This window comes from Ranitomeya imitator, chromosome 2 (assembly GCF_032444005.1).
Source record: "Ranitomeya imitator isolate aRanImi1 chromosome 2, aRanImi1.pri, whole genome shotgun sequence".
Classification (NCBI taxonomy): Eukaryota; Metazoa; Chordata; class Amphibia; order Anura; family Dendrobatidae; genus Ranitomeya; species Ranitomeya imitator.
In genome coordinates, this window is record NC_091283.1 from 762,106,995 (window position 1) to 762,133,601 (window position 26,607).

General features: G+C 47.3%; 1 protein-coding gene across 8 annotated transcripts in view; it reads left to right on the forward strand.

Annotated features, from left to right (window-relative positions):
* Window positions 1-6,657: 6,657 nt before the first annotated feature.
* PPP3CB (protein phosphatase 3 catalytic subunit beta) overlaps window positions 6,658-26,607 on the forward strand; it is a 118,963-nt gene continuing 99,013 nt past the window's right edge. For 2 of the 8 annotated variants that reach the window (XM_069753382.1, XM_069753386.1), the window contains exon 1: window positions 6,769-6,991. In XM_069753382.1, the coding sequence (XP_069609483.1) occupies window positions 6,976-6,991 (16 nt within the window). In that variant the 5' untranslated portion in view covers window positions 6,769-6,975. Of the gene's footprint in view, window positions 7,025-26,607 lie in introns of all 8 variants that reach the window. The other 6 variants (XM_069753380.1, XM_069753379.1, XM_069753378.1 and 3 more) reach the window with 6 other exon arrangements.

Consider the following 26,607-nt stretch of genomic DNA (forward strand, 5'->3'; position numbering starts at 1 on the left):
TGCGGCTTCTGAGTTTCCTTCCTCAGGTGACGAGGTTAAGTCGTTAGGTGCTGTTCTATTTAACTCCACCTAGTTCTTTGTTCCTGGCCTCCAGTCAATGTTCCAGTATTGGTCTTGCTCTCTCCTGGATCGTTCTTGTGGCCTGTATGTCCTGCATAAGCTAAGTTCTGCTTGTGTTACTTTTGTTTGCTATTTTTTCTGTCCAGCTTGCTATATTGGTTTGTCTTGCTTGCTGGAAGCTCTGGGACGCAGAGGGAGCACCTCCGTACCGTTAGTCGGTGCGGAGGATCTTTTTGCGCCCTCTGCGTGGTTGTTTGTAGGTTTTTGTGCTGACCGCAAAGCTATCTTTCCTATCCTCGGTCTATTCAGTAAGTCGGGCCTCACTTTGCTAAAATCTATTTCATCTCTGTGTTTGTATTTTCATCTTTACTCACAGTCATTATATGTGGGGGGCTGCCTTTTCCTTTGGGGAATTTCTCTGAGGCAAGGTAGGCTTATTTTTCTATCTTCAGGGCTAGCTAGTTTCTCAGGCTGTGCCCGAGGCGCCTAGGTCTGGTCAGGAGCGCTCCACGGCTACCTCTAGTGTGGTGTGATAGGATTAGGGATTGCGGTCAGCAGAGTTCCCACGTCTCAGAGCTCGTCCTATGTTATTAGCAACTATCAGGTCATTTTCAGTGCTCTTAACCACCAGGTCCATTGTGGTTCTAAATCACCAGTTCATAACACCCCCCATTCTCCTGTACTGTTTCCACATATATGCCCATTATTTTCCTCTACCCCACCCCATCACTGCTCTCTTCACCACCTCCATCTTTGCCTTCTCCACCACCACTATCATTGGTTTCTCCCCCTCCCCTCCATCATTTCCTCCTTTGCCTTTTCCACCATATCCATCATTTTCTCTTCTCCAACCATCCCCATCTTTGCCCTTTCCACCACCATGATCATTGTCCTTTCCGCCGCCATCACCATACTTGCCCATTCTACCACCTCCATAATTTTCTCCCTCTCCAATTGTCACGGGGAGCCTAGGTGGGCTAAAGCTAATAACCCGGGCCCCTGCGATATCCCTCAGACTAGGAAACCCTGTCTGTCCCTCTCCCAGAGATTACACTGATGGTGTGCTTGTCTGGGCCGCCAGGCCTGCCCCTGACTCCTGTTTAAGTACTAATCTGAAACGTCCACCCACCACCCAGTGATAATTCCTCACACCAACCCCTACAGAAAGCACAGACAGGGAAAACCAAAAATGCACCACGCCGCAAACACACTCAGGAAAATACTATAATGTGCACAGGGCAAAACAAAACACAAATAGGAAGGAGAAATATGAGAAAGGATCATACACCACCAGATATGATATTTCCACTCCAAGACCACCACTCCGAACCGAGATCACCAGGTACAAGACACAGGCTATAATCGGCGACGCCCAAAGTTCAGAAGAACTATTTAAAGGCCGTGGGCGTGACCCAGTCTCCAATCCGAGTACCAGCTAGATTAACCCCGGAACAACCTAGATAAAATTTAGCCGGCGCCACTGAGTGCATAGTGGACGAATGCAGAATTACCGCTGTCTGTTGGACGCCCTAGTGTGAATAGCGTCCGACATGACAGTACCCTGCCTTCTACGAGTGACCCCAGGGCCCTCACGACTTATAGGACCCGGCTTGTCCGGATGGCGGCGGTGAAACATACTGACCAGCCAGTCCGCATGTATGTCCGAAGCTGGTACCCAAGACCTCTCCTCTGGCCCATAACCACGCCAGTGTACCAGGTACTGTAATGTGTGGCGCACTATACGAGAGTCAACCACCTTGGAGACTTCAAACTCCAAATTGCCATCCACGAAGACAGGAGGTGGCATCGGCGCCGCGTCCACGGAACCCACCACCTTCTTTAACAGAGCTCTGTGAAACACGTTGTGTATTTTATATACAGTAGGAATCTCCAATCGGTAGGCTACCGGGTTAATGATGGCGGCGACCCTAAATGGACCAATAAACCTAGGACCCAATTTCAGGAATGGTACTTTGAGCTTTATGTTTTTTGTGGACAACCACACCCAATCACCCACACTCAGGTCCGGACCTGGCACACGTCTACTGTCAGCCACTCGTTTGTACCTAGCACCCACACTCAGCAAGCGCTGTTTCACTCTCCTCCAAACAGATGACAGTTGTGCTCCTATCTGGTCCTCCTCAGGAACGCCAGAAGCCACCCTGATGCAGAGTACAAAATTGAGGATGGTACCCGTAAACACAAAAGAATAGGGACTCCCAAGACGATTCCTGGTGGTGATTGTTAATGGCAAACTCAGCCAAAGGAAGGAACGTCGACCATTCCTCCTGGTTGTCAGAAACAAAGCAGCGTAAGTACTGCTCCAAATTCTGGTTCATACGCTCAGTCTGACCATTTGACTGAGGATGAAACGCCGAAGAATGCGACAACTTGATCCCTAGCCATGAGCAAAAAGCTTTCCAAAACTTCGCCAAAAAATGAGTACCCTTATCAGACACTATGTCAGACGGGACCCCGTGAAGTCTGACCACCTCCTGCACAAAAACCTGAGCCAGAGTCTTTGCGTTAGGCAACGAAGGCAAGGACACAAAGTGCGACATCTTTGAGAACCGATCAACAACCACCAAGATGACCGTGTTCCCAGCAGAGGAAGGTAGGTCTGTAATAAAATCCATGAAGATCTCTGTCCATGGCCTACTGGGTACCCCTAGAGGATGTAATGAGCCAGCAGGACGGGAGCGAGGCATCTTAGCCCTAGCACACGTGGTACATGGTGATATGTACGAGACCAAGTCCTGTCGGATTTTGGGCCACCAAAACCGACGTGACACCAACTCCAAGGTACCCCTAACCCCTGGATGGCCAGCCAGAACAGCATCATGATGCTCACCCAACACCTTTAGGCGAAGATGGAGCGGTACAAATGATTTGTTAACGGGAAGCTCTGGTGGTACTTCCTCCTGAGCCTCAGCAATCTCTGCCTCAACCTCTGTCGTGAGAGCCGAGACCACTACACCCTTTTGGAGGATGGGTACCGGATCTTCCCGAGGTTCTCCCCCCGGAAAACACCTGGATAAAGCATCTGCCTTAGTGTTCTTAGACCCCGGACGGTACGTGACAAAAAAGTTGAACCGCGTGAAAAACAATGCCCAGCGAGCCTGCCTGGGGGACAGACGCTTGGCTGACTCTAAATAGAGCAGATTTTTATGGTCGGTGATAACTGTAACCTGGTGGACTGCCCCCTCCAAGAAGTGTCGCCATTCCTCAAAAGCCAACTTGATAGCAAACAACTCCCTGTTGCCGATATCGTAGTTACGTTCGGCGGACGACAGCTTCTTGGAAAAGCAGGCGCATGGATGCAACTCGCCCAAGGATGAGCCTTGTGACAGCACCGCCCCCACTCCAACCTCAGACACATCGACTTCCACGGTAAATGGTTTTGATACGTCTGGTTGCACCAGAATGGGGGCCGAAGCAAAATTGTTCTTCAGAAATTCGAATGCACGCACAACAGCCTCCGAAGGCCTGATGTGCCCTTTGCTCAGACTCTCAGCATTGTAGTCCTTTAGGGCTTGCCTCTCAGGACCAGAGATGTTAAACATCCTAGCTTTCGGCAACTTGGCCCCTGGTTTAAACCTAATAGTACAGTCATAGGGTCGATGTGGTGGCAATTCAGAGCAACCCTTCTCAGAGAACACATCTGCGAAATCCAGCAGTGACTCAGGAATGCTGGAAGTCACAGCATATTATACTATACAGTATAATAGGCCCCACACAGAGGCAATTCTCCTGGCAAAATCCGCTCCACTGAATAATATCCTGAGTTTTCCAGTCAATCACCGGGTTGTGCATAGACAACCATGGAAAACCCAGAACCATTTGTGCAGGAAGATTACGGAGCACCCTACATGTAACTTGCTCAGAATGTAGGACCCCAATGTGGAGTTTAACCTCAGCCACAAACTCAGTAATCTCCCCCTGTGGGAGTGGAGTAGCATTGATGGTGACCACCCGGATAGGATGAGGCAGTTTATCGACCGTGAACCCGGCCGTGCGTGCAAGCTCCGCATCAATGAGATTAGTGGCCGACCCACTATCCACAAAAACAGTGATTGGCAGCTCTCTGCCAGCGACAATAACTCTGGCAGGGAGCATACATTGAGAGACCCCCATGGAGGATATGCATAAGCTCAGATTGGCCTCCTTCACACCCTCTGAGCTTAGAAGTTTTCAGCCGTTGCGCTTTTCTTAGAAAACAGAGGGCAAGCATTTACATAATGCCCTTTTTTACCACAGCAAAAACAGGCTCCCTGCTTCCTGAGTGAGGAGGCAAGATGGTGTGATACCCCTGAGATTTGCATAGGCTCCATGGGCTCACCTGCAGCAGCCACATGTGCACCTACGCCCTCCCCCATAGACGGCGTCTCTTGCGCCCCCTGACACAAACGGCGATCAATGCGGACAACCAGACTCATGGCAGACTCTAGAAAAGCAGGAGTCTCATACATCAGGAGGGCTTGTTTAACCCTTCTCGAAACCCCATGTACAAATTGACTCCGCAGCACAGGGTCGTTCCATTGTGTGTCCACTGCCCAGCGGCGAAATTCAGAACAGTAATCCTCCGCCATTCGCTCCCCCTGGCGGAGAGCGCGCATTTTAGACTCTGCTAGAGCCAGTCTGTCAGGATCATCATATATGAGTCCAAGAGCAGAAGAAAAAAAATCTCCACTGAGTTAAATGCAGCTGAATCAGATGGTAATGAAAACGCCCATGCTTGGGGGTCTCTGTTCAGTAATGACAATACCAGGCCCACACGCTGAGCCTCATTACATGAGGAAACCGGGCGCATACGAAAATATAATTTGCAAGCTTCACGAAAAACAACAAATTTACTGCGTTCCCCAGCAAACCTCTCAGGTAAAGGGATCTTTGGCTCTGCAACTCTACCTGCAGTTTCAGCTTGCACATTAAGGTACCGTCACACTAAGCGACGCTGCAGCGATACCGACAACGATCCCGATCGCTGCAGCGTCGCTGTTTGGTCGCTGGAGAGCTGTCACACAGACAGCTCTCCAGCGACCAACGATGCCGGTAACCAGGGTAAACATTGGGTTACTAAGCGCAGGGCCGCGCTTAGTAACCCGATGTTTACCCTGGTTACCATCGTAAAAGTAAAAAAAACAACCACTACATACTTACCTACCGCTGTCTGTCCCCGGCGCTGTGCTTCTCTGCACTCCTCCTGCACTGGCTGTGAGCACAGCGGCCGGAAAGCAGAGCGGTGACGTCACCGCTGTGCTTTCCGGCCGCTGTGCTCACAGCCAGAGCAGAGAAGCAGAGCGCCGAGGACAGACAGCGGTAGGTAAGTATGTAGTGGTTGTTTTTTTTACTTTAACGATGGTAACCAGGGTAAACATCGGGTTACTAAGCGCGGCCCTGCGCTTAGTAACCCGATGTTTACCCTGGTTACCAGCGAAGACATCGCTGAATCGGCGTCACACACGCCGATTCAGCGATTTCAGCAGGAGATCCAGCGACGAAACAAAGTTCTGGACTTTCTTCCCCGACCAGCGATATCACAGCAGGGGCCTGATCGCTGCTGCCTGTCACACTGGACGATATCGCTAGCCAGGACGCTGCAACGTCACGGATCGCTAGCGATATCGTCTAGTGTGACGGTACTTTTAGACACTACAAGACTTTGTTGCTGAACTGCCCCTTCAACTCAGTGACCTGTAAGGACAACGCCTCCAACTGGCGGGTTATAGAAGTCATGGGATCCATGGCATCCAAAATTTATTTGGGCCGATTATAATGTTACAGGGGTATTGGGTAGACTAAAGGTGATTACCGGGGCCCTGCGATATCCCTCAGACTAGGAAAAACCCTGTCTGTCCCTCTCCCAGAATTTACACTGATGGTGTGCTTGTCTGGGCCGCCAGGCCTCACCCTGACTCCTGTTTCAGCCCTATGCTGAAACCTCCATAATGACTATTATTATAATATTATATAATATATATATATAATATAATATTTGACAGTTTTTTTATTATCGCCCCCATTGTGTACACTTTTAAAAAGTGAAATTATGATGTGGATTTTATATGTAAAGTTTTTTTTTGCTGCGCAAGTGTGAAGATTTTTTTTGCCGGCACTGTACATCCGGGGCTTTTCCTGGCGCACTCAGTTGGCTGGTGGCACCTGCACCTGACTGTGGGAGGATACACGAGTGGGGTGAAGGCATGGTGTAGTGCTGAGCGGCACATCAACCAATCACATCACTGTTTGCATTTACTAACCAGGACAGAAAATGAGAGCTGGAATGTGATTGGTCGCTGCGGGCAGCTGCTATAAGGCTACGTTCACATTTGCGGTGCGTAGGGCGCAACCGCGGCGAAACATGCGCCCCTATATTTAACATGGGGGGGCGCATGGACATGCGTTGTGTTGCGTTTTGTGACGCATGCGTTTTTTGGGCGCAGAGGACGCTGCTTGTTGCATTTTTTTTGCGCTATAAAAATGAACGCATGCGTCACAAAACGCAGCGTTTTGCATGCGTTGTGTCGCAGCACACAACAACGCAAATGTGAACGTAGCCTAAACTCGCACTGAGGCAGACTGGCAGCAGCATGAGGTGACGCCGCGCCGTGTGTACACTGCTGACACCGACCCCATCCATCACCGCCGCCGCCTCCCCTGTGACTGAGGGAGAGCCGCCGCGGTGCATGCTGGGCCGGGACAACCCCCATCCCGCGCCGCCGTGTGAGCCGCAGAGTCTGCGCTGCCGCCGCCATGTTGCCAGCAGCCGCTACCGCCAGGCTCTAGCTGTGCCCCCGCTTCTGTCCTCCATTCCCCCCCTCCCTTCGCCTCTCCCTCCCTGAAAAAGAGCCGGAGCCACTAGGAGGAGGCCGCCGCGGAGTCACTACAGCCGGGAGAGGCCCCGCAGCCTGAACCATGTCCACCAAGGACGGTAAACACTCCACCACCGAGCGGGCGGTTAAATGTGAGTCTCGTTTGTGTCGGTGTGCCCCCCTACTATGTCCTGTCCCCTCCCGTCCGATGACAGCTCTCCCTCCTCAGCTGTGATAAAGATGGCGGCCCCGCAGCCGAGACCGGACTGGGGGAGACGGAGCGGCGGCGGCCTGGGGTCTCCGGGAATCCCCCACATCGTGTCACTGGGGGCTGCCCGGCACCGCAGGCGTTAATCTAGTGACAGGTCCATCCAGCAGGCAGTAACCATGACAACAGCGGCCCAGTGTGCGAGTCCTGGACGGAGGGGATTCCTCCGTGTGTTATTATTGGTGTCATCCTACCCGGGGAAACTGGAGACGGACGGATGGCTGGGAGTCCAGCAGCTGCGCCCGGGGGGCTGTCAGTGCTCCCCTCCCCCTGGGGGGCAGATAGTGCTGGGATCAGACTGGTGTCTGGGGCAACCACTACGAATCCGCACCGTCCTTTATTTTATTGGCTGCTTTTTTGCGGTTTAATATGACTATAATTAATATATATATCCACAACTCCTGGCTGCTGTTGTCTCCCACAGTGCTAGACATGTGAAGTGTGTCGGCGTCTGCAAGTTAACGCATTTGTTTCTTTTTTGGCTCAGGCCGTACACGTTATTCTAAACTTGATTAAAATGTTTGATTTTAACCTAAAACCATTTTTTTTAAGACACCCAAAGACTTTTATTTGTCAACTAGATGGTGGCCCGATTCTAACGCATCGGTTAGTCTAGTATATTGCCCAGCCGCGGAGTGTATTGCACAGCGACGGAGTATACAGCACAGAGCCATGTAGTATACAGACTTAAAATAAAAAATAAACATATACTCACCCTCAGTTGAAGTCCTGGCCCTGTGTGTGCTGCACGCGGCAGCTTCCGGTCCCAGGGTTGGTATGGGCGCAGGACCTGTGATGACGTCACGGTCACATGACCGTGACGTCATGGCAGGTCCTTGTTGCATACCATCCTTGCCACCGGAACCTGCCGCTTGCATGGAGTGGTCACCGAAGCGTCGCGAGGAGCGGGAAAGGCGCCGGAATGTGAGTATATGGGCGGCACGGTGGCGCAGTGGTTAGCACAGCAGCCTTGCAGCGCTGGAGTCCTGGGTTCAAGCCCCACTAAGGACAACATCTACAAAGAGTTTGTATGTTCTCTCCGTGTTTGCGTGGGTTTCCTCCGTGCACTCCGATTTCCTCCCACATTCCAAAGACATACTGACAGGGAATTTAGACTGTGAGCCCCAATGGGGACAGCGATGATAATGTGTGTAAAGCGCTGCGGAATATGTTAGCGCTATATAAAAATAAAGATTATTATTATTATATGATGATATTTTTTTTTATTTTTTATTTTTAACATTAGATCTTTTTTTACTATTGAGGCTGCATAGGCAGTCTCAATAGTAAAAAAGTTGGTCACACAGGGTTAATAACTGCGTTAATGGAGTGCGTTACACCGCGGCATAACGCGGTCCATTAGCGCTGCCATTAACCCTGTGAGGGCTGACTGGAGAGGAGTACGGAGCGGGCAATGACCGTGGGGAGGAAGGATCGGCCATGTTGCCGCCGGACTGCGCCCGTCGCTGATTGGTCGTGGGCGTTTTGCCACGACCAGTCAGCGACTTGGATTCCATGACAGACAGAGGCCGCGACCAATGAATATCTGTGACAGAAGGACAGACAGAAAGACGGAAGTGACCCTTAGACAATTATATAGTAGACTAGATGGTGGCCCGATTCTATTGCATCGGGTATTCTAGAATATGCATGTCCACGGAGTATATTGCCCAGCGACGGAGTATAGAGCACAGAGCCACGTAGTATAGAGACTTTAAAAAAATAAATAAACATATACTCACCTATAGGCCGTTGAAGTCCTGCTATACTTACCGTCCGCCGCCTTTCCCGCTCCTCGCCACGCTCCCGGGACGGCTCCATTGCAAGTGTCAGCCTCCGGTCCCAGGGCTGGTGTGAGCAGGACCTATGATGATGTCATGGTCACATGACCGTGACGTCACGGCAGGTCCTTGTAGCACACCAGCCCTGGGACGGGACCGGAAGCTGCCGCTTGCAATGGAGTGGTCCCGGGAGCGTGGCGAGGAGCGGGAAAGGCGGCGGTGGGTGAGTATAGCAGGTTTTTTTTTTAATTATTATTTTTTTTTAAATGACATATTTTTACTATTGATGCTGCATAGGCAGCATCAATAGTAAATAGTTGGGGACACACAGGGTTAATAGCAGCGGTAACGGAGTGCGTTACACCGCGAGCCGTTACTGCTTCCATTAACCCTGTCTGAGTGGTGAGTGGAGGGGATTACAGAGCGGGCGACGGGCAGTGAGTGCAGGGTAGTAGGGGAGGGACTAATCGGACTGTGCCCGTCACTGATTGGTCACGGCAGCCATGACAGGCAGCTGCCGAGACCAATCAGCAAACGAATAACCGTGACAGGACAGACAGACAGACGGAAGTGACCCTTAGACAATTATGTATATAGATGTTTATCGTTTTGCCTGCTGTCATTTAATCGTGTGTGTAATAGAGATAATACACACACACACACACCCTTAAGGTACCGTTACACTAAACGATTTACCAACGATCACGACCAGCGATACGACCTGGTCGTGATCGTTGGTAAGTCGTTGTGTGGTCGCTGGAGAGCTGTCACACAGACAGCTCTCTCCAGCGACCAACGATCTGGGGAAAGACTTCGGCATCGTTGAAACTGTCTTCAACGATGCCGAAGTCCCCGGGTAACCAGGGTAAACATCGGGTTACTAAGTGCAGGGCCGCGCTTAGTAACACGATATTTACCCTGGTTACCATTGTAAAGGTAAAAAAAAACAGTACATACTCACATTCTGATGTCTGTCACGTCCCCCGGCGTCCACAGGGTTAAAACTGCTTTCGGCAGGAGCACTGCTAATGCACGCACTGCTAATGCACGCGCTGCTGCAGAGAGCTTTCCTCCACTGACTGTCAGTGCTGGCTGTAAAGCAGAGCACAGCGTTACAGGTTAACACATCGCTAGATCGGCGTCACACGCCGATCTAGCGATGACAGCGGGGTGATCAGCGACCAAAAAAAGGTCCTGATCATTCCCCACACGATATCTTTAAATGTGGCAGCAACCACTGTCGCACATAAAGATATCGTTAGCGGGATCGTTTCTACGTCACAAAAAAGCGTGACTTTGCAACGATATCCTTAACGATATCGTTGTGTGAAGGTACCTTAATTGTGCAGTACTTCTCTTCCTCCAATCCCACGCTGCTTCACTCCCACTGATGTTTACTTTGGCTTGTTGTGAGGTCATCGCTGCAACCAAAGTTCTCGTGACCGGTGCAGCCAATCACCGGGTTCCGCAATTCATGCCATCTATGTCGGCATAGACCAGTAGAGAAAAGGCAGGGCTGTACCTTTTTTATGAGTGGGGTATATCTGACTTTATATTCTAAGATTCTATGAACAAACGCCTGTTTACGTAGCGTTTTTTTATCCGCATCAGCTTACGCACGACTGCAAAAAAACGCTGCTTGTGCATGCGTTTGTATTAGTTTTTTTTGCCTGCGTTTGCATTTTTTTTTATGCGCATGCGTTCGATATTTCCAGTAGGGCGAGTCTCAATCAGTTCCTGGACATGCGCAGTCCGAAGTACGAACGCATGCGTACGCAAGAACATGCATACATACGCATGCATTCCCATAGACAGTAATGCATTTTTTTAACACACTCGTCCGCATGCCTGTGCATATTTGACAGATTTTTGACGCCTCCAAAAATGCAACATGCTACGTTCGTCGCAAAAAGATGCATGTGTACGCAAAAGTATGCGTACACCTAAATATACGTACGCTTGACGCATGCGGAAGTATGTGGATCAAACGCTGCGCACACAGACACAAATGTGAAACCAGCCTTAGTTGGCATCTGTCTCTTAACAGCAGTTGCTGGAGCCCCTTTCCGATCTATTTGGATCGTGCAGTCAATCACTGACACCACTGTGATTGTGTTGAGCTATGGGTTGTCATAGCAGCCATTTATTTTACTCACATAGCGCCATTCCATAGCGCTTTACAGACGACATCCGCATCATCACTGTCCCCATTGGGGCTCACGATCTAAATTCCCTATCAGTATGTCTGGAGCATGGGAGGAAATCTACACAAACACGGGGAGAACATACTAACTCCTTGCAGATGTTTTCTTTTGGTGGGATTTGTCTTCCTATGAAGCTCGGCCAGAGTATGGGCTTCATAGAAGAACTGGAATCACACTATTTTCAAAATACTGTTGCATTATAGTATAAGTGATTGAACAGTCACAGGAGGTTTAAGTCCCATAAGGGGCGCTAAAGAGTTTTGTGATTCTTTTTTCATAACATATTGTACTTTATGATGGTAAATTTGTCAATATTTTCTGCATTTATTTATAAAAATATCAGAAACTTTACAAAAATTTAAATTAACATTTTTTTGAAATTTGAATGATTATTCCTTTTAATACAGGTAGTCACACAAAAACACTAATAAATAACATTTCCCTCATGTCTGCCTTACATGAGCACCATTCGTAAAATGTTGTTTTATTTTGTTACATTTTTAAACATTCTAAAATTCTAACAGTACTTTTACATTTTTTCAATGAAATTTACTAAACTTACCGTCTCTTTTGGATTATAAGACATACTTTTTTCCTCCAAATTTGGGGGGAAAATGGTGGTGGGTCTTATAATTCGAACATATCTTACTGGCTGTGGTGGAGCAGGGTCGCTGCTGGAGGAGGCAAAAGTGGCACGTTGGCGCAGGCTGGGATTAGGGGGTGTTTGAGGTGCGACACTGCCGGTGTTAGTTGGTGCTGGGGCCCCACTGCCATTTTGTGAAAGCCTGAGACCCCTGCATTTCCATGATTTACTTTGCGGTGGACTCCGGTAAAGCATGCACAGATGGAAATCTCGGCACCAAGATCTCGGGAGATAAAATCTCAGCACCAAGATCTCCATCTGCGCATGCGCCGCCCCATCAGCCATTTTCCCAGAGTCCACCGCAAAGAAAACCATGGAAGTACGGGGGCTCCCAGCTTTCACAGAATGTCGGTGGAGCCCCCTCACCACCGAACACCTGCAGTGTTGGACATACGAACACCCCTTTCTCCCAGTCTGGGGTCCGCAGCATCGCCCCACTTCTGCCTCAGCTAGCTGTGACCCTGCTTCACTGCAGCTACCACCCCTGGTAAGCAATAAGACGCATGGATTGTAACAAGCACCACCATTTTATTTAAAAAAAAAAAAAAAAAGTGCGTCTTATAAACCGCAAAATACAGTATTTTTTTAGGGACTTATTAACCCCTTGATGACCCAGCCTATTTTGACCTTAAAGACCTTGCCGTTTTTTGCAATTCTGACCAGTGTCCCTTTATGAGGTAATAACTCAGGAACGCTTCAACGGATCCTAGCGGTTCTGAGATTGTTTTTTCGTGACATATTGGGCTTCATGTTAGTGGTAAATTTAGGTCAATAAATTCTGCGTTTATTTGTGATAAAAACGGAAATTTGGCGAAAATTTTGAAAATTTCGCAATTTTCACATTTTGAATTTTTATTCTGTTAAACCAGAGAGATATGTGACACAAAATCGTTAATAAATAACATTTCCCACATGTTTACTTTACATCAGCACAATTTTAGAAACAAAATTTTTTTTTGTTAGGAAGTTATAAGGGTTAACCCCTTAATCCCATATGACGTACTATCCCGTCCAGGTGACCTGGGACTTAATTCCCATGGACGGGATAGTACGTCATATGCGATCGGCCGCGCTCACGGGGGGAGCGCGGCCGATCGCGGCCGGGTGTCAGCTGCCTATCGCAGCTGACATCCGGCACTATGTGCCAGGAGCGGTCACGGACCGCTCCCGGCACATTAACCCCCGGCACACCGCGATCAAAGATGATCGCGGTGTGCAGGGAAGCATCGCGCAGGGAGAGGGCTCCCTGCGGGCTTCCCTGAGACGATCGGTACACGGTGATGTGCTCACCGTGTACCGAGCGTCTTCTCCCTGCAGTCCCCGGATCCAAAATGGCCGCCGGGCTGCATCCGGGTCCTGCAGGGAGCACTTCCGGGTCAGGATCAGGCTGCAGCTGCAGCTCTAATCCTGCCCGGCTGTATGTCAGATCACCGATCTAACAGAGTGCTGTGCACACTGTCAGATCGGTGATCTGTGATGTCCCCCCCTGGGACAAAGTGAAAAAGTAAAAAAAAAAATTTCCACACTTGTAAAAAAAAATAAAAAAAAAATTCCTAAATAAAGCAGAAAAAAAAAAATATTATTCCCATAAATACATTTCTTTACATAAAAAAAAACAAAAAAAACAATAAAAGTACACATATTTAGTATCGCCGCGTCCGTAACGACCCGACCTATAAAACTGGCCCACTAGTTAACCCCTTCAGTGAACACCGTAAGAAAAAAAAAAAAAAAACGAGCCAAAAAACAACGCTTTATTATCATAACGCTGAACAAAAAGTGGAATAACACGCGATCAAAAAGACGGATATAAATAACCATGGTACCTCTGAAAACGTCATCTTGTCCCGCAAAAAACGACCCGCCATATAGCATCATAACCAAAAAAATAAAAAAGTTATAGTCCTGAGAATAAAGCGATGCCAAAATAATTATTTTTTCTATAAAATAGCTTTTATCGTATAAAAGCGCCAAAACATAAAAAAAATGATATAAATGAGGTATCGCTGTACTCGTACTGACCCGAAGAATAAAACTGCTTCATCAATTTTACCAAACGCGGAACGGTATAAAAGCCTCCCCCAAAAGAAATTCATGAATAGCTGGTTTTTGGTCATTCTGCCTCACAAAAAATCGGAATAAAAAGCGATCAAAAACTGTCACATGTCCGAAAATGTAACCGATAAAAACGTCAACTCGTCCCGCAAAAAACAAGACCTCACATGACTCTGTGGACCAAAATATGGAAAAATTATAGGTCTCAAAATGTGGAGACGCAAAAACTTTTTTGCTATAAAAAGCGTCTTTTAGTGTGTGACGGCTGCCAATCATAAAAATCCGATATAAAAAACTCGCTATAAAAGTAAATCAAACCCCCCTTCATCACCCCCTTAGTTAGGCTAGGTTCACATTGCGTTAATGGGTTAACGCTAACGGACAGCGTTGCACGGCGAAAATGTCACAACGCCGTGCAACGGGTCCGTTAGCACAACCATTGACAGCAATGTGATTTTCGGGTGTAGCGCATCGCTAGAGCGTGCCATTTTCGGCTCGCGCTAGCAAGGTGCCGTTCTTTTGTGGCGCGCCTCAGACGCTGCTTGCAGCGTCCGCGGCGCGCCCGAGGTCCGATCCCCGATCTTCCAGAGCGGGGACGTTAACGCGACCACTAAACACGACACCTAAAAAGACATTGCGTTAGCGCAATCCGCTAGTGCTAAACGGATTTCCCTAATGCAATGTGAACCTAGCCTTAGGGAAAAATAATAAAATTAAAAAAAATGTATTTATTTCCATTTTCCCATTAGGGTTAGGGTTAGGGCTAGGGTTAGGGCTAGGGTTAGGGTTTGTATTACATTTACGGTTGGGATTAGGGTTGGGATTAGAATTAGGGGTGTGTCAGGGTTAGGTGTGTGGTTAGGGTTACAGTTGGGATTAGGGTTAGGGGTGCGTTTGGATTAGGGTTTCAGTTATAATTGGGGGGTTTCCACTGTTTAGGCACATCAGGGGCTCTCCAAACGCGACATGGCGTCCGATCTCAATTCCAGCCAATTCTGCATTGAAAAAGTAAAACAGTGCTCCTTCACTTCCGAGCTCTCCCGTGCGCCCAAACAGGGGTTTACCCCAACATATGGGGTATCATCGTACTCGAGACAAATTGGACAACAACTTTTTGGGTCCAAGTTCTCTTGTTATCCTTGGGAAAATAAAAATTTGGGGGGCTAAAAATCATTTTTGTGGGAAAAAAAAGGATTTTTTATTTTCACGGCTCTGCGTTGTAAACTGTAGTGAAACACTTGGGGGTTCAAAGTTTTCACAACACATCTAGATAAGTTCCATGGGAGGTCTAGTTTCAATATGGGGTCACTTGTGGGTGGTTTCTACTGTTTGGGTACATCAGGGGCTCTGCAAATGCAACGTGACGCCTGCAGACCAATCCATCTAAGTCTGCATTCCAAATGGCGCTCCTTCCCTTCCGAGCTCTGCCATGTGCCCAAACAGTGGTTCCCCCCCACATATGGGGTATCAGCGTACTCAGGACAAATTGGACAACAACTTTTGGGGTCCAATTTATTATGTTACCCTTGTGAAAATACAAAACTGGGGGCTAAAAAATAATTTTTGCGAAAAAAAAAAAAAAATTATTTTAACGGCTCTGCGTTATAAACTGTAGTGAAACATTTGGGGGTTCAAAGCTCTCAAAACACATCTAGATAAGTTCCTTATGGGGTCTAGTTTCCAAAATGGTGTCACTTGTGGGGGGTTTTAATGTTTAGGCACATCAGGGGCTCTCCAAACCAACATGGCGTCCCAACTTAATTCCAGTCAATTTTGCATTGAAAAGTCAAATGGCGCTCCTTCCCTTCCGAGCTCTGCTATGCACCCAAAAAGTGGTTTACCCCCCACATATGGGGTATCGTCGCACTCAGGACAAATTGCACAACAACTTTTGTGGTCTAATTTCTTCTCTTACCCTTGGGAAAATAAAAAATTGGGGGCGAAAAGATCATTTTTGTGAAAAAATAAGATTTTTTATTTTTACGGCTCTGCATTATAAACTTCTGTGAAGCACTTGTTGGGTCAAAGTGCTCACCACACATCTAGATAAGTTCCTTAAGGGGTCTACTTTTCAAAATGGTGTCACTTGTGAGGGGTTCCAATGTTTAGGCACATCAGGGGCTCTCCAAACGCAACATGGCGTCCCATCTCAATTCCAGTCAATTTTGCATTGAAAAGTCAAATGGCGCTCCTTCCCTTCCGAGCTCTGCCATACGCCCAAACAATGGTTTACACCCATATATGGGGTATCAGCGTACTCAGGACAAATTGGCCAACAATTTTTGAGGTCCAATTTCTTCTCTTACTCTTGGGAAAATAAAAAATTGGGGGCGAAAAGATCATTTTTGTGAAAAAATATGATTTTTTATTTTTACGGCTCTGCATTATAAACTTCTGTGAAGCAATTGGTGGGTCAAAGTGGTCACCACACATCTAGATAAGTTCCTTAGGGTGTCTACTTTCCAAAATGGTGTCACTTGTGGGGGGTTTCAATGTTTAGGCACATCAGTGGCTCTCCAAACGCAACATGGCGTCCCATCTCAATTCCTGTCAATTTTGCATTTAAAAGTCAAATGGCGCTCCTTCCCTTCCGAGCTCTGCCATGCGCCCAAACAGTGGTTTACTCCCACATATGGGCTATCAGCGTACTCAGTACAGATTGTACAACAATGTTTGGCATCCATTTTATCCTGTTACCCTTGGTAAAATAAAACAAATTGGAGCTGAAATAAATTTTGTGTGAAAAAAAGTTAAATATTCATTCTTATTTAAACATTCCAAAAATTCCTGTGAAACCCCTGAAGGGTTAATAAACTTCTTGAATGTGGTTTTGAGCACCTTGAGGGGTGCAGTTTTTAGAATGGTCTCACACTTGGGTATTTTCTATCATATAGACCCCTCAAAATGACATCAAATGAGATGTGGTCCCTAAAAAAAAATGGTGTTGTAAAAATGAGAAATTGCTGGTCAACTTTTAACCCTTATAACTCCCTAACAAAAAAAAATTTTGGTTCCAAAATTGTGCTGATGTAAAGTAGACATGTGGGAAATGTTACTTATTAAGTATTTTGCGTGAGATATCTCTGTGATTTAAGGGCATAAAAATTTAAAGTTGGAAAATTGCGAAACTTTCTAAATTTTCGCCAAATTTCCGTTTTTTTCACAAATAAACGCAAGTTATATCGAATAAATGTTACTACTAAAATGAAGTACAATATGTCACGAGAAAACAATGTCAGAATCGCCAAGATCCGTTGAAGCGTTCCAGAGTTATAACCTCATAAAGGGACAGTGGTCAGAATTGTAAAAATTGGCCCGGTCATTAACGTGCAAACCACCCTCGGGGCTTAAGGGGTTAAAATTTGACCAGCGATTTCTCATTTTTACAACGAAATTTACAAAACCATTTTTTTTAGGGACCACCTCACATTTGAAGTCAGTTTGAGGGGTCTATATGGCTGAAAATACCCAAAAGTGACACCATTCTAAAAACTGCACCCCTCAAGGTGCACAAAACCACATTCAAGAAGTTTATTAACCCTTCAGGTGCTTCACAGCAGCAGAAGCAACATGGAAGGAAAAAATGAACATTTAACTTTTTAGTCACAAAAATTATCTTTTAGCAACAATTTTTTTATTTTCCCAATGGTAAAAGGAGAAACTGAACCACGAAAGTTGTTGTCCAATTTGTCCTGAGTACGCTGATACCTCATATGTGGGGGTAAACCACTGTTTGGGCGCACGGCAGGGCTTGGAAGGGAAGGAGCGCCATTTGACTTTTTGAATCAAAAATTGGCTCCACTCTTTAGCGGACACCATGTCACGTTTGGAGAGCCCCCGTGTGCCTAAAAATTGGAGCTCCCCCACAAGTGACCCCATTTTGGAAACTAGACGCCCCAAGGAACTTATCTAGATGCATAGTGAGCACTTTGAACCCCCAGGTGCTTCACAAATTGATCTGTAAAAATGAAAAAGTACTTTTTTTTCACAAAAAAATTCTTTTCGCCTCAATTTTTTCATTTTCACATGGGCAGTAGGATAAAATGGATCATAAAATTTGTTGGGCAATTTCTCCCGAGTACGCCGATACCTCATATGTGGGGGTAAACCACTGTTTGGGCACATGGCAGGGCTCGGAAGGGAAGGCGCGCCATTTGACTTTTTGAATGGAAAATTAGCTCCAATTGTTAGCGGACACCATGTCGCGTTTGGAGAGCCCCTGTGTGCCTATGCATTGGAGCTCCCCCACAAGTGACCCCATTTTGGAAACTAGACCCCCCAAGGAACTTATCTAGATGCATATTGAGCACTTTAAACCCCCAGGTGCTTCACAGAAGTTTATAACGCAGAGCCATGAAAATAAAAAATAATTTTTCTTTCCTCAAAAATGATTTTTTAGCCTGGAATTTCCTATTTTGCCAAGGATAATAGGAGAAATTGGACCCCAAATATTGTTGTCCAGTTTGTCCTGAGTACGCTGATACCCCATATGTGGGGGTAAACCACTGTTTGGGCGCACGGCAGGGCTCGGAAGGGATGGCACGCCATTTGGCTTTTTAAATGGAAAATTAGCTCCAATCATTAGCGGACACCATGTCACGTTTGGAGAGCCCCTGTGTGCCTAAACATTGGAGATCCCCCAGAAATGACCCCATTTTGGAAACTAGATCCTCAAAGGAACTAATCTAGATGTGTGGTGAGGACTTTGAACCCCCAAGTGCTTCACAGAAGTTTATAACGCAGAGCCATGAAAATAAAAATAAAAAAATATTTTCTCAAAAATGATCTTTTAGCCTGCAATTTTTTATTTTCCCAAGGGTAACAGGAGAAATTTGACCCCAAAAGTTGTTGTCCAGTTTCTCCTGAGTACGCTGATACCCCATATGTGGGGGTAAACCACTGTTTGGGCACATGCCGGGGCTCGGAAGTGAAGTAGTGACATTTTGAAATGCAGACTTTGATGGAATGCTCTGTGGGCGTCACGTTGCGTTTGCAGAGCCCCTGATGTGGCTTAACAGTAGAAACCCCCCACAAGTGACCCCATTTTGGAAACTAGACCCCGAAAGGAACTTATCTAGATGTGTGGTGAGCACTTTGAACCCCCAAGTGCTTCATAGAAGTTTATAATGCAGAGCCGTGAAAATAATAAATACGTTTTCTTTCCTCAATAATAATTATTTAGCCCAGAATTTTTTATTTTCCCAAGGGTAACAGGAGAAATTGGATCCCAAAAGTTGTTGTCCAGTTTCTCCTGAGTACGCTGATACCCCATGTGTGGGGGTAAACCACTGTTTGGGCACACGTCGGGGCTCAGAAGGGAAGTAGTGACTTTTGAAATGCAGACTTTGATGGAATGGTCTGCGGGTGTCACATTGCGTTTGCAGAGCCCCTGGTGTGCCTAAACAGTAGAAACCCCCCACAAGTGACCCCATTTTAGAAACTAGACCCCCCAAGGAACTTATCTAGATATGTGGTGAGCACTTTGAACCCCCAAGTGCTTCACAGACGTTTACAACGCAGAGCCGTGAAAATAAAAAATCATTTTTCTTTCCTCAAAAATGATGTTTTAGCAAGCATTTTTTTATTTTCACAAGGGTAACAGGAGAAATTGGACCCCAGTAATTGTTGCGCAGTTTGTCCTGAGTATGCTGGTACCCCATATGTGGGGGTAAACCACTGTTTGGGTGCACGTCGGGGCTCGGAAGTGAGGGAGCACCATTTGACTTTTTGAATACAAGATTGGCTGGAATCAATGGTGGCGCCATGTTGCGTTTGGAGACCCCCTGATTTGCCTAAACAGTGGAAACCCCTCAATTCTAACTCCAACACACCCCTAACCCTTATCCCAACTGTAGCCGTAACCCTAATCGCAACCCTAACCCCAACACACCCCTAACCCTAACCACAACTCTAATTCCAACCCAACTCTAGCCCTAAGGCTATGTGCCAACGTTGCGGATTCGTATGAGATTTTTCAGCACCATTTTTGAAAAATCCGCGGGTAAAAGGTACTGCGTTTTACCTGTGGATTTACCGCGGATTTCCAGTGTTTTTTGTCCGGATTTCACCTGCGGATTCCTATTGAGGAACAGGTGTAAAACGCTGCGGAATCCGCACAAAGAATTGACATGCTGCGGAAAATACAACGCAGCGTTCCCGCACGGTATTTTCCGCACCATGGGCACAGCGGATTTGGTTTTCCATATGTTTACATGGTACTGTAAACCTGATGGAACTCTGCTGCGGATCAGCAGCGGCCAATCCGCACCGTGTGCACATAGCCTAATTCTAAAGGTATGTGCACACGCTGCGGAAAACGCTGCGGATCCGCAGCAGTTTCCCATGAGTTTACAGTTCAATGCAAACCTATGGGAAACAAAAATCGCTGTACACATGCTGCAGAAAAACTGCACGGAAACGCAGCGGTTTACATTCCGCAGCATGTCACTTCTTTCTGCGGATTCCGCAGCGGTTTTACAACTGCTCAAATAGAAAATCGCTGTTGTAAAACCGCATTGAAATGCGCAGAAAAAACATGGTAAATCCGCCATAAATCCGCAGCGGTTTAGCACTGCGGATTTATGAAATCCGCAGCGGAAAAATCCGCAGAGGACCAGAATACGTGTGCACATACCGAAACCCTACCCCTAACCCTACCCCTAACCCTAGTTCTTACCCCAACCTTAGTGGAAAAATTTTTTTTTTAAATTTTTTTTATTGTCCCTACCTATGGGGGTGACAAAGGGGGGGGGGGGGGGGTCATTTACTTTTTTATTTTATTTTGATCACTGAGATAGGTTATATCTCAGTGATCAAAATTCACTCTGGAACGAATCTGCCGGCCGGCAGATTCGGCGGGCGCGCTGCACATGCGCCCACTATTTTGGAAGATGGCGGCGCCCAGGAAAGAGGACGGACGGTCCCCGGGAGGCCAGGTAAGTATAAGGGGGGGGAGATCAGGGCACGGGGGGGGGGGGGGGCATCGGAGCACGGGGGGGTGGATCGGAGCACGGGGGGGGGAATCGCTGTGCGGGGGGGATCGGAGTGCGGGGGGGTTTGATTGGAGCACGGGGGGTGTGATTGGAGCACGGGGGGAGCGGGCATGAGGACGGGGGAGCGGAGCACAGGACCGAGGGGAGCAGACCACAGATCGGGGGGCTGGGGGGGCGATCGGAGGAGTGGGGTGGGTGCACATTAGTGTGTCCAGCCATGGCCGATGATATTGCAGCATCGGCCATGGCTGGATTGTAATATTTCACCATTTTTTTAGGTGAAATATTGCAAATCGCTCTGATTGGCAGTTTCACTTTCATCAGCCAATCAGAGCGATCGTAGCCACGAGGGGGTGAAGCCACCCCCCTGGGCTAAACTACCACTCCCCCTGTCCCTGCAGATCGGGTGAAATGGGAGTTAACCCTTTCACCCGATCTGCAGGGACGCGATCTTTCCATGACGCATATGCTGCGTCATGGGTCGGAATGGCACCGACTATCATGACGCAGCGTATGCGTCAAAGGTCGGGAAGGGGTTAAAGCAAACCTGTCACCAAGTTTGGCTAATAAGAGATACGGCCATCACTAGTGTTGAGCGATACTTTTCCGATATAAGGAAATATCGGTATCGGATTGGATCAGCCGATATCCAAAAAATATCGGATATCGCCGATACCGGAAACCAATGCAAGTCAATGGGACAAAAATATCGGAAATAAAATAAGCCCTTTCTTTCCTTGTAGGTTAATTCTACATGAAGGAAAACAACTAAGAATAATGTAGGATGTATTGGGGGAGGTGGAGACATTAAAGGCATAGAGGTTTAGCCCAATCAAATGGAATAGCAGGAATAATTTTTTTTTTTTTTTTTAAAGAAGTTCGGAGTTACAAAGATATTGACTATGTTAAGCTTTTTTATATTTTGTCAGATATTTGTTTCACTACTTCCATGCTCTTCACCTTCTTTTTTACTTCTCCCACACTTTCTTCTTCATCATCCTCAGCAGCAGCATCTTTTTCATCTACATCTTCTTCACCTTCTTCCTATTATTTTTTTTACATTCTTCATATTCTTTTTATTCAGCTAGTCTTCTTCATATTCTTCTTCATCAGATTCTTATTTGTGACAGGCATTCTTGTAGTTATCTATAAAAGATTAAAGATTACACCTTCCGTTCTGCCTGTCACAAAAGATTTACAACAGGATTTGTCTGCGTTCAGTTTGGCCAGCAGCAGGTTTTTTCCAGGGGCACCACAAGGAGGAATGGACTCACCCCCATACACTGCTTAGTCATCTTCTGCTTATAATTTAGATAATATCTTTTGCTCTGATTTTTAGTCTTATGCTTAATGTTCTTCTGCTTTTTGTTCTGCAGCTTCTTGTTCTTCTGTATCTTGGTGGTTGTCTTCTTGTTCTTTGTCCTTTTGGTCATCTTCTTCAGGGTCATCTTCTTGGTCTTCATCGGGGTGGTCTCCGGGGTCGACTTCTTCGGGGTGGTCTTCAGGGTCGTCGTCTCCAGAGTCGTCGTCTTTAGGGTCGTCGTCGGGGTGATCCAGAGTGATTACCAAAAACCATTTCAAAAAGCTTGAACTTGGAAATGTAGCAGAAGGTACAAGAGCCAATGGAACTACAGAGGACCAGCTGACGGTACTGGAACCCGGTTACTAAGCAGGAGATACCCATGCCAGAAAGCACTACCAAGTACCACCAGACATTGGTGGAACTCGAATACCGAGAAGGAGGCACATAAGCCAAAGGCTCTGCCTGGAACCAGCTGATGGTACTGGAACCCAGGAGGACCTATTCAAGATTAACTTCCAAAGAACCAACTAATGGTGCTGGAACTCAGATAGGCAGCAGAAGGTCCACATGAAAAAAAAATAGTAAGGCCGCGAGCTGGCCGTAGTTACCGAAAACCCACAGTCCTACAGGGGGAGCTTGTCCTATTGGCACTACTGAACCAGCCTTGATTGCCAGATCCCGCAGCCCACATAGGAAGCACCTAAACTGCAGGCACCATAGTCTGCTAACCCAACCGCAACCCGACAGGACAACGTATTGGAGACAAAGTAACATAGTAACATAGTAACATAGTTAGTAAGGCCGAAAAAAGACATTTGTCCATCCAGTTCAGCCTATATTCCGTCATAATAAATCCCCAGATCTACGTCCTTTTACAGAACCTAATAATTGTATGATACAATATTGTTCTGCTCCAGGAAGACATCCAGGCCTCTCTTGAACCCCTCGACTGAGTTCGCCATCACCACCTCCTCAGGCAAGCAATTCCAGATTCTCACTGCCCTAACAGTAAAGAATCCTCTTCTATGTTGGTGGAAAAACCTTCTCTCCTCCAGACGCAAAGAATGCCCCCTTGTGCCCGTCACCTTCCTTGGTATAAACAGATCCTCAGCGAGATATTTGTATTGTCCCCTTATATACTTATACATGGTTATTAGATCGCCCCTCAGTCGTCTTTTTTCTAGACTAAATAATCCTAATTTCGCTAATCTATCTGGGTATTGTAGTTCTCCCATCCCCTTTATTAATTTTGTTGCCCTCCTTTGTACTCTCTCTAGTTCCATTATATCCTTCCTGAGCACCGGTGCCCAAAACTGGACACAGTACTCCATGTGCGGTCTAACTAGGGATTTGTACAGAGGCAGTATAATGCTCTCATCATGTGTATCCAGACCTCTTTTAATGCACCCCATGATCCTGTTTGCCTTGGCAGCTGCTGCCTGGCACTGGCTGCTCCAGGTAAGTTTATCATTAACTAGGATCCCCAAGTCCTTCTCCCTGTCAGATTTACCCAGTGGTTTCCCGTTCAGTGTGTAATGGTGATATTGATTCCTTCTTCCCATGTGTATAACCTTACATTTATCATTGTTAAACCTCATCTGCCACCTTTCAGCCCAAGTTTCCAACTTATCCAGATCCATCTGTAGCAGAATACTATCTTCTCTTGTATTAACTGCTTTACATAGTTTTGTATCATCTGCAAATATCGATATTTTACTGTGTAAACCTTCTACCAGATCATTAATGAATATGTTGAAGAGAACAGGTCCCAATACTGACCCCTGCGGTACCCCACTGGTCACAGCGACCCAGTTAGAGACTATACCATTTATAACCACCCTCTGCTTTCTATCACTAAGCCAGTTACTAACCCATTTACACACATTTTCCCCCAGACCAAGCATTCTCATTTTGTGTACCAACCTCTTGTGCGGCACGGTATCAAACGCTTTGGAAAAATCGAGATATACCACGTCCAATGACTCACCGTGGTCCAGCCTATAGCTTACCTCTTCATAAAAATTGATTAGATTGGTTTGACAGGAGCGATTTCTCATAAACCCATGCTGATATGGAGTTAAACAGTTATTCTCATTGAGATAATCCAGAATAACATCCCTCAGAAACCCTTCAAATATTTTACCAACAATAGAGGTTAGACTTACTGGCCTATAATTTCCAGGTTCACTTTTAGAGCCCTTTTTGAATATTGGCACCACATTTGCTATGCGCCAGTCCTGCGGAACAGACCCTGTCGCTATAGAGTCCCTAAAACCTTGACAATATCCGGAAACTGGCGTGGTGGAACCAGGCTGGGCAGGAAGGGAGTACCCGTGCCAAAGACACTTCTGAGCAGCAACTGGCGGTGTTGTAGCCCAGGGATTACAGGAGAAACAGAGTGTAGGCAGAGGCCTAATTGGAGCAAGTTGAAAGGGAACCTGTCACCCTCCCAGGCGTTTGTAACTAAAAGAGCCACCTTGTGCAGCACTAATGCTGCATTTGGACAAGGTGGCTCTTTTAGTTATGCTCCTTGCACACGCTGAACTAAACAATTATAAAATGTGCCCCCTCATACCGTGAAACCGTCCCGGAGGCGGGACTTTCCTTTTTAATCAGACGCAGCACAGCTGTCATTCATACCCCCTTGGCGCCGGGTGCCGCCTCCTGAGCATTGTTTGAATCTGTCCCAGAGCCTGCGCTGTTATGTTATGCCTTGGGCATGCGCAATTAGCTCTGCCTGTCTTCTGACATCATTTGATGTCAGGCTGACTGGGTCTGTGCGGCCGCGCTGCCCGAGATCCCGCCCCGCAGTGTTTTCTGACTTATTCTCACTGCCTGGGATTCATGGGCATGCGCAGTGCACATCTTTGCCTCTCACTCCTCTCCCTCCGCCTTCTTCAGACTGTGCGGTGTCAGCTGATCCCTAAGCGCATGCCACGGCAATAAAAACAAAACAAAAAAAAAATCGCTTTGCATTCGGACCAATGTTAAGCTATGGGGCAGCTCCCAGCAGCCGACTTTGTCGGCCGTTTTCATCGGTCCGAGACTATCGCAGCATGCTGCGATTGTCTCGGACCGAGGAAAACTCTCGGCTCACTCGCACCCATATAAGCCTATGGGTGCGAGTGAGACAGCGCACACCACTCGGATAACATCCGAGTGATGTGCGTTATAAGCGGACCCCAGCAATGGAGGAGATGGAGAAATTCATTTTTCCGCCTCCGCAGCTGTGCTCCGATGCTCCCTGTGCGAGAGAATCGGAGCACAGACGCATGATACTCGGCTCCTGCTCTGCTGCGAGCAGGAGCCGAGTGTCCTTAGCATATCACATCCAATGATCTCGCATCGGATGCAATACACCAGCCTAAATTGCATAATTAAACAGAGCCCAGGGCAGGGCTGCTGTATGTGTGTACAGCAGCCTATCAATCACAGGAAACACAGAAAGAATGGTGCACGTGACCAGGCGCGCACGGCTACAGTGGTGGTCAGCCACGGACCAATATCGAAGCAAAAAAGGGGAGAAGCCACCGCTGCCTATAGTCAGAACGCAATACATAAAGTGCAAATGCACATATTGATTTCTAACTGTATTTCAAAATGAGACATTTAGCAAACAATTGATCAATTCTTTGAGCTACCCCGCCACGGATGTGAGTGAGGTTGCCTCGGCCTAGAGCTGCCACCAGATTTCGGCCATTGTCACACACTACCATGCCTGGCTGGAGATTCGTTGGCACAAACCACACGTCGCTCTCCTGCTTGATGGCATTCCAGAGCTCCTGTGCTGTGTGGCTTCGATTTCCCAAAGAAATTAATTTCAATACGGCCTGTTGACGTTTGGCCACAGCTGTGCTCATATCGGTCGTAACAGGTAAGCGTTCACGGATCCATGTGGAGGTAGACTGTGACGGCTCCTGCAGCGCTGATTCAGAGGAACTGGAGTATGAGGAGGAGTCAATGTGTACAGACCGGATTCCTGCAATCCTTGGAGTTGGCAGAACACGTACAGCGCCACTCTCAAGATCTGTACCCGGCTCCACATCATTTACCCAATGGGCAGTGAGGGAAAGGTATCGTCCTTGGTGACTGGTCCACGCATCGGGGATCAAGTGGTCCACGCATCGGGGATCAAGTGGTCCACGCATCGGGGATCAAGTGGACCTTGCTACTGACGGCGTTTAGTAGCGCGTGTTTAATGTTTGCCTCCACATGCTTTTGCAGGGCAGGGACTTGCCTGCTGAAATAAAAGCGGCTGGGCACGTTGTGTTGTGGGACTGCCAATGCCATGAAGTTACGGAAGGTGTCAGCCTCCACCAGCCTGAATGAGAGCATTTCAAGGGACAGTAGTTTTGCAATGCCAGCATTCAGAGCCTGTGCTCGGGGGTGGTTTGCAGAGTATGGGCGCCTTTTCTCCCATGTCTGTTCTACCGATGGCTGTAGACTGGGCTGGGAGTGTGAGGATGACAGGGAACGTGGTGCTGTGGGT